Raw genomic sequence first — 14,659 nt, forward strand, 5'->3', positions numbered from 1 at the left:
CAAATAAAGGTAATGTTGGCTTAGATCCATAGTAAGTATAAATAACTCCATAGGTTTTATACCAATAAGCCACTAAAACTTCAATGAGTTCATTTAAATCATTCAAATATAATATATCTATTTTATCTCGATGAATTTTCAATAAAATTGAACTTTATCACAAGTACAAATATGACATATAAATTTGAATAAATATTACTTAAACATTGCACTTGTGATATTTTGAATCATAAATGGGTGTCAAAACTCATAATTATGTGTTTCGTGATGAAACCTGATGTCACGGATGATAAATATAACATCAAAGAAATATCAAAATACCCCAGATTGACTTAAAATTTATGAAACGACAAGTGTAGTATACATAATAAAAATGTATGATACATCTATCACCCTCAATAGGATTATAATTTATTCTCCCACTAATATAAGAGAGTAGGACTAGATGACCTAATAAAAATACCATTTATAAGAGTCAATATCAGTTCATATTATAACTAAATTTAACTGTTGGCTTGAACAAACATGGTCAAAATAGTCAACAATATAAACAGATTTCAGAAGTCATTTCAATAAATCAAAATTAAACGATTTCTAATTCCATTTGCATCAACTGTTTATGGTCTATACAATTATTAGACTAAAAAACTGGATTTCATTAAAACTATACTAAAAATAATTAATAAACCATCAACATGTAGAAGCAATGTAGGATGATCTTGTGTCATAACATCTCAAATGTGAGTATAAGTATCATCATTAATATTAATCTTTAAGATGCCAACTCTACCCACAAGAATCTTCACAAAAAATCGATTTAAATAGACTACACCAATAACAAAGTTTAACTTGGTGAGATTCATGTGCATTCACTGTAATGACTATATCACTCAAGAGTTATAGCTGAAACTGTATCCTTATCCTTTAAAACAGGAATACACTGGTCCTCTAATTTTCTTGTATTAACTATGAAAAAAACAATAACTTTTGAGATCCCCTTACCTTTGGGATCAGAATCCTTAGGTTATTGTCATTTTCTTTAACTTTGATGACATCATCTTTAGGCAAATGTCACATACTATGTTGCCTTAGGGAAAACCATGAAAGAACAAGATACGTCACTTTGATGCAATCCACATCACCCTTTCATGGTTCCCTATAAATGCGTTTTGCAGCTAAACATGTGCGAAAGCTTACACCCAACTTAACTCCAATATATTTATTCATCATAGAGTATTCCAAATATGACATGCAAACATAAAATGTCATTAATTTTCTGCCTATGTCATTCATAAATGACTTTTTTAATATCATAGTAATGATAAACCAGTGCAAAAATATGCATAAACAGAAATACAATTCTGAAGCCACTATAGAATAAAGACAAAATACTATAGCTGTTTCAAAACAGTTATGAAATACAAAATATATGTCTCATTTTTCTTGTTTTAAATTCAACCCAGTATATTGAACATACATCCACTGGTCGAACCATAAACAACATTTCAGAATATATAATTACATCCTCCCACTGGTTTGACCAGTTAAGTAATTATCCACAACATCCCAAGTACATGATAAAGTGACATTATGAAAATCAATGGTATTTTATTATTCACAAGGCCTTGGGACTCTCGAAATAATTGTTTTAAATCTAAAAAACCTCATTAGACATTATGTGAAAATTGATCATTACCATATAAAACCATTTCAAATGATAAAATCCTTCACAATATCAATAACATAATCAATTTTCAACACATTAATCAATGACCAATTGGTTATATGGCTAAATACAAAAATAATAGTTTTTTTTTTTATAATAAATACTTTCCCTATTAACATCGGTCAACGTTGATGACTTTGCTCAGTGGGTTTTTCGACGACCCATTGGAAAATCCAAATAGTTTAATTTTTGAGGTCAATGTGTCAGATATTTGAATTGATCAACCTAATCGGTTCAGTCATGGCACAATTTTGGTAAAACTGATTCATCTTGATTTTGGGTTGGTTTAGGATTTAATCACTTTAAGGGGATTTGATCAAGACATTGGATTTTATTACTATTATTACTTTACCTATGACACAATACCAATGCTAAGTCTCAAACGATCAAGTGTAGAATCGATCTCAATCGATGTTGATATGGATCATTGGATCTAATCATACAATGTTTGAAACATACCTGTTCAACATTATAGTGGTCTACAATCTAATTTGATTTATCAAACCGGATCTAATTTGGTTCAATTCGGCCTATTTCAAATTAGGCCCGTAAGCTTCAACCCATTACACTTAAATAAACATGGGCAATCCAAAATAAACTTTTAAACACCCATAGGCTCAACCCATTTAACCTTAAAAAAAAATAAAAAAAAATAAAAAGTAAACATTATCCTCCATTGCCTTAAATGTTAACCATTCTTATGCATCCCACATGATAAAAAGTTCAAAAAACTCATATCAATTTTACAAACAAGACAATGCTTGCCCCATCATAATCATGTCTATGTGTCATCTCATACAAAAAAAAAAGGAACAATTTCTTTTATGAATATTTATATTTCAACATATTGTTTAAGTCACACCGGTCATTATACTATGTAGTATAAACCATTGAAAATCTATAATACATCCATCCTTAGTTCCCGTAAGTTCCCAAATATGATCAAATCATAGAAATCTCTTTCCAATTCATCTCAATGTAGGCCTTGAATGTTCACAGTTGGGTCTAAGTGTATAGATCGTTCTAGATGTGGGTCACAAATTAGGTAATCAATTAGGATTCTGATTTATGACCAAAATAAATTGATTCTTATTTTCTTACAAAAACATGGATACATATTTAAGGTAAAAACATATAAATAATCAGTTTTCAATGGAAATACGTGAAAAACTTTCTTTTACTTTACAATTTTTTTTTAATTACATAATCAAAACAAGGGAATCGGGATAAATCTTCTTCCATCCCCAAAACACAAGAAATAGAACCAAGTTCTGTATCTTAATTCAAAAACCACATGATAATGTCAATTCTTACGACAGACAACAAGTAATTCCCTGGAAAATGATGTCATATCACAAGCGATTATTATACCGTTTCAATAAATGCCCATAACAGAATGATGGTTTGAATAAAAAATTAATTGCAGAAAAAAAATCAAACCGTACTCACCTTTTTGTCACTTTTTTTTTTTTTTTAAAGGCAACCAAACCGTACTCACCCTTTTTTTTTGTCACTTTTTTCTTTTCTTTTTTTAAATTTAACTTTGCCAGTTTTGTCCTTTAGTAATAATATATAATATATTATTTTTCTCGTTTCTTCAAAACAAAACGACTCGAGGAGAAGAAATTGATTTTTATTACTGGTGGTACAGCCGATCGATTTTTCATGAACGAGGCTCTGATACCATTGAAAGAAAATAAATACGGAACGATTCATGAAGATCGATAAGCATGCACGACAAACACTACAAAAACAAGTTTTAGACATACCTGAATCCATGGCTGAAGAATAAGAACTCCTCAATGTCTTCTTGTATGCTTATCGTACAACACGATCAATGTTGATTTGGTCTACCCTCTTTTCCTTTTACTTTTGGTCGTTGGCCTCACTTAATGGGTCAGTGATAAATATATATAGGGGTGATGGTAGGGACCAACCCTGTAATAAAATTAGGGTTTCTTCCCCATTAAGGAAATAATACCTTAGGTCCACACATAGTAATAAATATTTCATACAATTAATGTGTGCTAATAGAATCCAATATTTCCATAACGATCACTTACCATTGGATTATTTCTGCTTACTCCATCTTTAGTCAACACCACTAAATCGATTTTAGAAACAAATCTTTGATTATACTAGCCCACCTAATAGGAAATCTTACAATAAATACATAAATCAATTATTATATCATCATAAATTTTATTTTATTTTCTTCACTTCCAAACATAATCCAAGAATAAGAAAGTTTAAAAGATTTCAATTTGTTTCTTTTTATAAGAAAGAGACGATTTCAGATTCAATCATATATTTTGAGCAGCCCACCTAATGCCACCACTTGATGGAAATGTTATTTTTTGGATAGAACCAATTTCCATGCACATAAGTATGGGCTCGTCAACATGATTAAAATTAAGAGCATTTAATGGTGATTAATGGCATGGAGCCATGAACAAATAATCAAGGAAAAGATGTCATTATCATTGACACCTTGGCTTACTTTACATTCCAATGTAGTATTGTACGTCAGCGTCCTTAAACCTAACCCTAATAACTGCACACATCACACACGATAGGATAGAATTGAATTTCCAAGGTAAGTTTAGATTATTTTCATGGTAGGAAATATATGATGATACTGTATGAAATCTTTAACGTTAAAAATAGCACATCATTATGTCATTATTAAAAAATATTATAGTATACATGTAAAGTGATATCATTATTTTTATTGAGAAAAAATATCATATATTATATTAAAAAGGACGAATAAATAAATTATATATTATTTGACACCTCTAGGATTATAATGTAAAAATGTGGAATTGAAGCAAAAAGTCAAAATCGACTATTTAAAGTCAGGTGATAACAAATTGAGGAAGAATCGGTTTGGTTTGGATTATAAAACAAAATCATTTTTTGGTTTGGTTTTGATTTCAGGAATAAAATGGGTAAAAATAACACAATAACCCTCATTGAAAAAAAAAATATTTTACTAAAATGGTAAGAAAAAAAAAAGAGTAAAATTCTCTCAACCTAAGGTTGTGTTTGGTAGCTAAGAGAAGAAAAGAAAAAAAAAAATCTAGAAAAGAGAAGAAAAGAAATAAATAGAAAACAAAAATGAAATGGTTAGAAAAAAAAAAGTATGTAGGTTTGATTACCATTAGAAGAAAAGAAAAGTTTTGTATTTCTTGTATTTTTTACAAGATTTATTTTTTTGGCAACAGAAGGAAGCTTCATCATTTCTCAGGTGAATTTTGAAATTAAAAAAAAAATCTTCTCTTACTTTAGGACATGTTAAGCACAATGAGAATTTTTTAAACTAAGAAAAATAATGTTAGAAATACACTACAAGGACTTAGGGGCTGGGATTGATATCGATTTTTGCCGATATTGATCCAGATCGAATCGAATGAGTGGGTATCGATTGATTTTACCCCTACTTTTTTTTTTTAAAGTACTATTTTTTTACTATTTTATCCATGAAACGATATTTATATCGATCCAGATCGGTCAATGATCAGGGATCAATCTCAGCCGATGCCAATCTGATACGGCTTATATGATTCCGATACTTGAAACCATGATACAGTGTATCATTTCACGTGCAATCATTTATTATTATTATTATTTGAATCATTTTATCCCCAAAATTGACCTGATCTGTTACTCTGACCGTTTCATGCCAGACTCCATTCTTTACCATTCCGCCAACCCAGACCAGACCTTTGCTGTCACACAATTATTGCATGACTTTAATTCTTTTTCTTACCATATGTATTATTATTAGGCAGGGATTGGAGAACGTCTTCTCTCAAGGCCAGACCTCCATTTCCTGCTATAGCTTACCTTGTGGTTTTAACTAGATAGGAAGGAAGGAAGGCCTTCTATAGCCTACCTTGTGGTTATAGCTAGAAAGGAAGGAAGCTCAGCCCAAGAAGATGGAAGGCAACACAGATGTGAGAACTCCATTGATTGATGCCCCTAAGCTGAAGATCCATCGACCTCCAAGTTTCCTGAGCTCCCTGAGCAACTTGAGGTTCAATTTCTTCCAGAATTTGCCTGACAAGGTTAGGTCTGGCTTGGATCCTGAGGACCCTGTTAGCACTGATCTCTCTGCAGCCAAAGGACTCATCAAAGGTTTCTCTCTCTCTCTCTCTCTCTCTGTATGCATTCTCATTAGGTGTTTTGTCTTGTCTGTTGGAGAAGAAACAAGAATGGTGTCTTGTTACTTGAGGTTCTGTTTGGTTGTCCAGATGTGAATATGGGTACAAAGAAATTGTTCCAGTTTGATGATTAGAAAAGAGACAAAATCCTTTCATGTAGTTTTTGTGATTGAGAATGCAGAGATCTACCATCCACCATTGTTTGTAGGATTTGACTTTTCTATAATCCCGGAAAAAAAAAATCTAGGAAATTTAATAGGATAATTTCAGGAACAATTAAGGAAGAGGAAAAAAAAATCTGTCGCCTACACTTTCTGTAACTATCTGCTAAGCTACAAGTAATGCTGCTCTGCAAGTGCTAGTAGTTATTATAGAGAGCTCTTCTCTAAAGGGATTTGAATTGGGTTGATATTGTTCGATTTATGGAGTTGGATTCTCTTAATTCTGTTTTGCTCTGAGATGATGAAAGATAATAGTTTGTGAGGAGGATGAGCTCCCACAAGAATGAGTCTTTTTCCTCCATGGATTTAGTTAGGATTGAAAATAACTCTGAAATAAACTGATCCCTCTACCACTAGGGATTTTCCCAAGAACAGGATTCTTCTCCTTTCGATTCCAAATCGTCAATTGGGTGATGTGAAATAAAAAATAAATTTTAAATTTTAAAAATCACGTGGCATTGATTGATTGTAGGGTTTGTACTATTCGTACAAGTTTTGATCATAATGATTGTATTTTCCATTCAATTGTGAATTCCTTCTTTAAAGTCGATCAAAAGAATTGCAAATCAATCCTCCATAAAGTTTTTTTGCAGCGGTTAGGATTCCGGCGACAATAGGGTTTTCCGGAGATGTTTTTTATTCAGAATAGAGCGATTCTCCAGTTGACGGTTGCATTGCCGGAGCTCCGGTCCAATAAATTCAAACCAGGAACCTTACTAAATTTCAGTTTCTTTCAGATCTAAGTGAGTAAACAAAGACCATAACTCTCTTGGGCTTGAATATTTCTGGGTGTGTAGTGTGTAAACTGAGAAACTACCTAACACTTTCTTCTGACCGTCGCTCCTTGATATCATCGTCGGAGGAGAGAACCCAAGAGTGGAGATTAAATTGAAATTCGGATTGGGAATCATTTCCATATGGTGTTTGATTTACACTTGAACTTCATTTAAAATAAAAATTAATTAAAAACAAAAGATATTAAATGAAATCCAAATGTAAATCAAACACCATATGAAAATGATTTTCCAATGATGACCTGATTCATAGTCATGATAGGTTGCCCGGCTCATATGTCAAGAACCTTATATTACTTTTCTTTTGAGTCCTATGGTCAAAGATCTTAACATTTAAAATGCTATGGTTCGTATTTATTTTTTCAACATTTTAAATTATTTGACCTTTCTTTTTACCATATGTTCAATTTGTATTCATTTTAATTGCATATCATCTTAAACAAAGGTTTTTTTTTTATTCCTGTTTTAATTAATTATGATCAGAATTAGGATGATTGATTCATCTGATTTGAGTCTAAGTTTTGAATACATGATCTTATACATGTTAAGAATTGGCCAAAATCAAGCCTGAACCAATAGATTTAAAGTCAATTTAATTGATTCACCTGATTTGACTTGAGTTTTAAAATCATACTCTACTTTTTTTTTTCCTCTTTGGTAAACAAACCCTACTCAGTTCACTTGTCAATTTTCAACAACCCGAATTTCTCAAGCGAAGAAAAAGAAAATGAGGCAATCAAGGACTATTGCGTTGAATTTGACATGAAATTTGACATGTGAACAATCAACAATATATTAATCAGTCTGATTTTTGTAGGCTTTTCTGTGTATTCTATCAATCAACAACCAATAGTGTATTTTTCAATTTCCTTCTCATATATATATATATATATATATATTTTTTGTCTCAATTTTCATTCCAATGCCGAGTTGCCTGGAAGGAGTAGATAGAATCAAAGTTTATAGTTTTCACTTTTGACCGGGCACCATTATAGCCCGACCCGACCTGACCCGATCCAACCGGACGACTTTGAAAGTCTGGTTAGAATTTGAGAAAGGCGCCTATGGACAGACATCCACATATTCTTTCATGCAATGGCCGCTTCCTTCGCAGAAGCTTTAGAAAGATGTGCTCTTCTGTTCATCCCAATTTCTACCTGAGCCTGAAGCTGCTTAACCTTCCAGAGAGAGAGAGAGAGAGAGAGAGAGAGATTCTAGTTTAGTTTTTGCAGTTCCCACTTGGGATTGATTGATTTTGTGAACAAAAGAGAGATTGATCATGGAAATAAACAAGCCATTGTTATTGATGAATGAAGGGAGAAAGTCCGGCAATAGAACTCCACGACAGAGTCGCAGGTACTCGGTGAATGCCATAGTTGGCGATTTCACTTCCAAATTGCCTGACAAGCTCAGATCCGGCCTTGATCCTGAGGACCCTTTTCACATTGATTTATCTAAAACCAAATGCTTAAACCAGGGTAGCCACTTGTTTCTCTCTCTGTTCTTCTGCTTTCTCTTCCATTTTGCTATGTGCCTGCAACTGTTTCTCTGAAAATGAGCAACTGAGGGTGAAGAATGAGATATTGTGCAGAATTCTTCACTATTTTGTATGGAATTTTTTTTTTTTTCCATTTTTGTTCAAAGCAATCTGTGGTGCACGTTTAATGCTCATTGAAAGTCCAAAGTGATTATATGTGATGAGATGTACTGTTAATCTTCAAGGAATTTGTGGTTTAGCAGCTCTGCCCATGCTTCATCTCTTCCTAGAAGGATAAGAAGCTTGTGTAAGAAACTTGTATAACCAAGGATTTCATTCATCAATTGTCAGTTTAGAAGAGAATTGAGTACATATGGTGATATACTTTAGAGCAGATGACCTTTCAAATATGTTTGGATTGTGTGGGCTGGGTGTGGCTATGATTTTGACTCTCATTCACTTTTGTTAGTTCCAGGCTGAAGGTACCATTTTAGTGCTTTTTTTTTCTTCTTCAATGAACAGAACCTTGCCCTGAAACTGGCCATCTCCTTATTTTGTGGAGGTATTCATTGTGAGGGCTGTCTTGATTGTTTAAACTGTAAGATATAGAAACACAGTTAAAATAAAAATAAAAGGCTGTCTGCTTGATCTCATATTAAATGGAAGCCAAGAACAGAAGAGCCCACTAACTCAATCAATCACTTCCACAGAGCTTTTCATAAAATAAAAATGTAGCCATTTCTTTCATTCACTTTTCTCGTGAGCTTGTTTTTTCACATAATTCTGACAATTTATCTTTGTTTCAGGCGAAAAGGAATACTATGAAAGACAATTTGCAACCCTTAAATCTTTTGAGGAAGTTGACTCTTTAGAAACAGCCAACAGCATCGATGAGGTTCTAGACCATGAACATGAAGCAGAGCATGAAAGAGCAATGAAGATATCCAATTATGCAAATATTCTTTTGCTGGCATTTAAGGTGATTTCCTTTCCTTTTTCATTCTCAAGTTTTATGAGATTCAACAATACAGACCTGATCCTGCAAGGTTTTAATGATCCTGGGCTACTACTTTTTCTGTTGTACTTAGCTCTTAAACTTCATGAACTGCAGATGTATGCCACAATAATGAGTGGCTCAATTGCTATAGCAGCTTCTACACTTGATTCTCTGCTAGATCTCATGGCTGGTGGAATTCTTTGGTTCACGCACTTGTCAATGAAAAATATAAATATCTACAAATATCCTATCGGAAAGTTGAGAGTGCAGCCAGTAGGCATTATCATTTTTGCAGCTATTATGGCTACCCTTGGTATGTATTTCTGTAACCTGCTTATAATTATGATAAACACGTTTCTTGCTTCTGCGTCTATAACAGTATATACACCAATTCCAACATTACTAATTAAACATATTGTAATATAGAACTTCAGAATCCAAGATATATATGTAGATCTCTAATCTTATATATGTAGCATCACTGTAACTTCCAAGACTATAGCTTTGTTCCTTAAAGTAACTGCAGTCGCTTCTCGTCATCTTTGCAGGCTTTCAGGTACTGGTCCAGGCTATGGAACAACTGATAAAAGATGAACCTTCTAAGAAGATGACCTTGGAACAGCTTGTGTGGATGTATACAATTATGCTGTCTGCTACTGTTGTGAAACTTGGCCTCTGGATTTACTGCAGAACCTCAGGAAACACAATAGTCCGTGCTTATGCAAAGGTTCTCCCACTAAACTTAGAGCCACCTAAAGACTTTCATTTTGTTTCTAATTCAGTTTTATAGTTTCCTGACAAACGATCATGTTTTTTCTAACCAATGCCAACATCTAGGATCATTATTTCGATGTGGTAACAAATGTTGTTGGCCTAGTCGCTGCTGTTCTTGGTGATAAATTCTTCTGGTGGATTGATCCTGCTGGTGCTATTATTCTTGCAATATATACAATTACAAACTGGTCTGGGACTGTACTGGAAAATGCAGGTAACTCTCTCTCTCTCTTCCTGGGGTGTGGCATTATGATTATTTCTTTTTGTTTTGAACTGTCCAAGAAAGAAATTTCTTTGCAAGTTAAGTCTTTGACCACTTTTATTTTAGATGTTCATGGTAGCAACAGAAATCATATGAGATATGAAAACCTTCATTTGACTTGTTGTCAAAAGAACTGAATAACAAGCGAGGGAATAATAGATCTCATAGATTATTAAGGGATCTAAATGTTCTTATTTCCAAAGGAAATTTGTTAAATGAGTTTATGATGTCAACATCTAAAATTGTCAACTGTCTTCTTGCTTGCTTGCTATATTTCATGATATGATCCATCTATACCGGTAATTCATCTTTTTGGTTCTTGATGCAGCTTCTCTGGTGGGGCAGTCAGCATCACCTGAAGTCTTGCAGAAATTGACATACTTGGTCATAAGGCACCATCCTAAAATCAAGCGCGTTGACACAGTTAGAGCCTACACTTTTGGTGTTCTTTACTTTGTCGAGGTTAGTTAATTTTTTACTTCAAACATATAGCTTTTGGGAAAAGAATCTGCATGCCTTTTCATATAATGACCCATGGGGCCGACACTGACACTTTCTCTCCTCAATAAATATATGAGCCCCTATTAGAAGAATTTGTCTCCCCGCCTCTCATCACTGCAAGTTCCCACTCTAGCATTGTGGGAACCAGCTTATAGCTCTTTCTGGGTTTCATTTCAGTTCTCATCATTGTTAAGCTAAGGACTTTATCTTGACTGGAAAATTTTTAAAATGAACATACACAGGTTGACATTGAACTCCCTGAAGATTTGCCACTGAAAGAAGCCCATGCAATTGGAGAGTCCTTGCAAATAAAGATTGAAGAGCTCGCTGAAGTTGAGAGAGCATTTGTTCATCTTGATTTTGAGTGCGATCACAAACCAGAGCACTCTGTTCTTAGCAAGCTTCCTGATACTCAGCCTTGAAATTTTAACCAAAACCTCACCCCCACCACCACCCCCACCCCAAAAATGCTAAATGTCTGTTACGATTGAGGTTCTAGTTAAGAGGATAAGTAGCATCAGTTCAAAGGAAAAAAGGAAAGGGTGTTTAGCCCCTCCATATAAGTTTTATAAATTGTACTGCTGAAAACAAACCATTATTTGGGATCTGGGATAAAAAGGTGTTAGCTCGATCAATTTCACAATTGTCTCAGTAACAGAGGCAACTTTAAACATGAAAACATTACATATTTTTATTTTTAATCTCCCTATTTAAGGGGATTCTCAGGCCCACACACCACACCCCAAGAGATGCATCTATTGGGGGGTTGTTCTTCCACCACTTATATGCCCAAGACCTTCCCCAAGCCTAGACGAAGTGGGATTGGGAGAGGGAGGTTCTTTTAAGTTTAAATCCGTGAAAAGTGGATGAAACAAAAGAAATTATTCATACATGAAGGAGTATGTTTGAATTTGGCTTTGAAATTTGACAAATAGCCAAGGAAATGGTCCCTTATTTAACCAATGGTTTGTATGGCGAAAACTAGGTGGCATATGGAAAACCCTTCCCATGTGGGCTGTGGAGGGATCTTTTGCCCTTAAAACATATGGCATGGTAGGCAAGAAATATGAAATGTGATCTACAAATTAATAAAAGAGGCAACTTATGCACATCAAAAGATATTATCCTTTCGTGAAGATCATCATATTAATATGTATTTATCTTGGTGACATTGTATGTTGGAGAAAGTTCCTCTTTACCGTGGCTGTTAGGAGGCCATATAATGATTGTTGTAAACGAATGTCATCCTAAATTACTCTTGACACTGATTTCAAATTCCCATCCAAGTGCTAAAGCCGTGATCGTGGGTGAAAGAAAACTCAATCCTATGTTTGTTTAATCTTAATAGAATTTCAGTCAATGAATTAACCAATGCACAAACATGCTCATACTCACGGCACGGACCCAACCCAGGCAAAAAAGAAGATACAGTACATATGAAGAATTAGGGGACCAGCTTTGTCTTCACTTATAATATGCTTAAGATCCCCTGGAATAGAGGAATCAATTCGTAGATATAGTTGATTAAAGCATCACAAGCCAAGTTTGCCAACCAGTCAGCTGCACAATTGCTTTCCTGTAATGGAAAAGAGATATGGGCAGCAAGAGAATAAAATAAAAAGAGAACATCTTGAAAACAATACCAGCAGCTGCAAAGATTGCATGATCTTTGGTTCACAACTTTCACCACAAAAGAAGGGTCAAAATTGATATCGAAGTCATATGGCTCCATTAGGTCACACAATTTAAGGCCTTCTCTAAGAGCTCTCAATTCTGCCACCGTGTTAGTACACACCCTATATAAGTTGGAAAAGGCATCCCTCCAAAGTTCTGAATAATACCTCCTCCCCCATTGAAACCTAGGTTCCCTAATTAGTCCCATCCACATTACGCTTCATAGAATTAGCACCATAGTAGTCATCATAGCCCCAGGACAAGCCCCATATTGCTAGCGGCGCTTCCGCAAGATCAATGGGCGATAGTGGGCATGCCAAGACTCAAACCCATAACCAGCCAACTCGAGCAGTGATGGGTTGAGGGCATTTTGCTACCAACCCTATTGAAGAGGAGTCTCCACATCTAAGTACTATATCAGATTGCTTTAGGGATGATTAATTCCAATTTCTTCAAGATATTAGGAGTGTAATGATGATCTAAGAATCCAATCACATTAACACATCACTAGTAAATTGTAAATAAATAAATAAAACCCTCTAATTTTTTCTTATCATGGAACTCCTCCTCCTCAGTTGGGCCTTTTTCCGAACAGGCTCTCTTCCCTCCCGACGCTCAGGCTGGGCTGCCTGCTACTCTGTCTCTTCTTCTTCTTCTTCTTCAGAGCGATGCAATCCTCCGTATCATGACCATGGTCCTGGTGGAACTGGCAATACTTGTTTGGGATTCACCTGCTGCCGTTATACCTCACAGCAGGGATTTGATGCCGACCCGAATTTTGGTCAAGGCGCTGTTTCTTGCCCCAGCCGGCCAGGGTGTCTGTCATCCCTATACGTGCTTTTCTTGTTCACGTTGCTTTCTTCTTCTTCCTTCTGGGTCTCCCTGAAGTCTTCGAGATTGATGTACTTTTCAACGCAGGAGAGAAGCCGAGCAGGTCTTTGGGATCTTTCTTCGAGAGGGACCTCATCAGTTCCTCATCCGAGAAACCAGTGAGGCGACCCAAATACTCCGTTTCAGTATTCAGGTTTCTCACTTCTAATTTTTCCTTGTTGAAGCGATTCATGAATGCTCGGAGAGACTCGCCTTCTCGTTGCTTTACAATGATCAACGTTTTCTTAAAACTTATGCTGCTCTGGAATCGGGTAATGAAAGCTTTGGTCAGCTCTGCGAAGTTGTGGATAGACCTTGGCGGAAGGTAGAAGAACCAGTTAACTACAGCTCCCAGCTTCAACGATGCGGGGAACGCACGGCACATGATTGCATCTGTGGCATCTGTGGTTCCTAAGATCAACATGCGAGATTTGAAGCAGTGTAAATGAGCCCAAGGATCTTGGAGCCGTTGTACAACTTGAAGGTTGGGAGCTGGAACCACTCGGGAAGGGGTGCCCTCATGATCTTCTCAGATAATGGTGTCTCACGAAAAAACTCGACTCCAGAGAAGAATCCATGGCAACTGATACGACTATGAGGGGAAAAGAAAGACTACTTCGAGGGAATCACCTCCAGAGAGTAGAAGGAGGAGGAAGCAGAAGAGAGAATAAGGACGGAATAACTTGTTACCCTCTTTTCATTCTATGTTATCATTTGTACACAATCATTACATCCCATTTCTTCTAACTAATTCTGTTATCTGGGACCACCTTAGATTGTTACACGTAATCTTTTAGGACAATGGGGATTTGATACGGATAAAATCGTCTGTTGTTCTTAGGGGTGTCAACGGTCCGGGTCGGTGCGGTTTCGGTCTGGTTCCACCGGTTTCGGTGTGAGTTTGGAAGTGACCGAAACCGACCCAATAAGGATTTATCGGTTTCGGTCCGGTGTCGGTTTCGGTGCGGTTTGGGTTCGGGTTGGTACCGGTTTGGATTTATTAGGTTCATTTCGGTTTGGATCGGTTTTTTAAACCGGTATGGAGCCATTAGGAAACAACCAAATGATGAATTGTTGAACTTCGATTTCTTAAATCGATTTGTAACCGGGTTGGTTTTGATTTTTTGTCTAGTTTGAATTCGATTTTCCATACAAATGTATACAAAACTATTCAAATTTTAATTTTTTTAATGAATT

The 14,659-nt window shown here is 35.3% G+C and overlaps 1 protein-coding gene across 2 annotated transcripts; it reads left to right on the plus strand.

Moving 5' to 3' along the window:
* The first annotated feature begins 5,515 nt into the window (after positions 1–5,515).
* Positions 5,516–11,597, plus strand: LOC122070688 (metal tolerance protein 4-like). Of its 2 annotated transcripts, none has more exons than XM_042634889.1 (7): positions 5,516–5,866; positions 9,191–9,363; positions 9,496–9,694; positions 9,930–10,108; positions 10,219–10,369; positions 10,746–10,879; positions 11,161–11,597. In XM_042634889.1, the coding sequence occupies exons 1-7, from the start codon at positions 5,668–5,670 to the stop codon at positions 11,338–11,340; spliced, it is 1,215 nt and encodes a 404-aa protein (XP_042490823.1). In that variant the 5' UTR covers positions 5,516–5,667; the 3' UTR covers positions 11,341–11,597. The 2 variants fall into 2 exon arrangements, with proteins under 2 accessions (XP_042490823.1, XP_042490824.1); XM_042634890.1 differs by lacking the exon at positions 5,516–5,866 and adding an exon at positions 8,115–8,385.
* Positions 11,598–14,659: the final 3,062 nt, after the last annotated feature.

The sequence above is a fragment of the Macadamia integrifolia genome, unplaced genomic scaffold, assembly GCF_013358625.1.
Source record: "Macadamia integrifolia cultivar HAES 741 unplaced genomic scaffold, SCU_Mint_v3 scaffold976, whole genome shotgun sequence".
Classification (NCBI taxonomy): Eukaryota; Viridiplantae; Streptophyta; class Magnoliopsida; order Proteales; family Proteaceae; genus Macadamia; species Macadamia integrifolia.

Bases quoted from the DNA above. Each gene is read 5' to 3' on its own strand.
- LOC122070688 (XM_042634889.1), top strand. From the start codon at position 5,668: ATGGAAGGCAACACAGATGTGAGAACTCCATTGATTGATGCCCCTAAG. The intron at 10,109-10,218 runs GTTCTCCCACTA...GCCAACATCTAG, and splicing joins TAGTCCGTGCTTATGCAAAG to GATCATTATTTCGATGTGGT. The intron at 10,880-11,160 runs GTTAGTTAATTT...GAACATACACAG, and splicing joins GTGTTCTTTACTTTGTCGAG to GTTGACATTGAACTCCCTGA.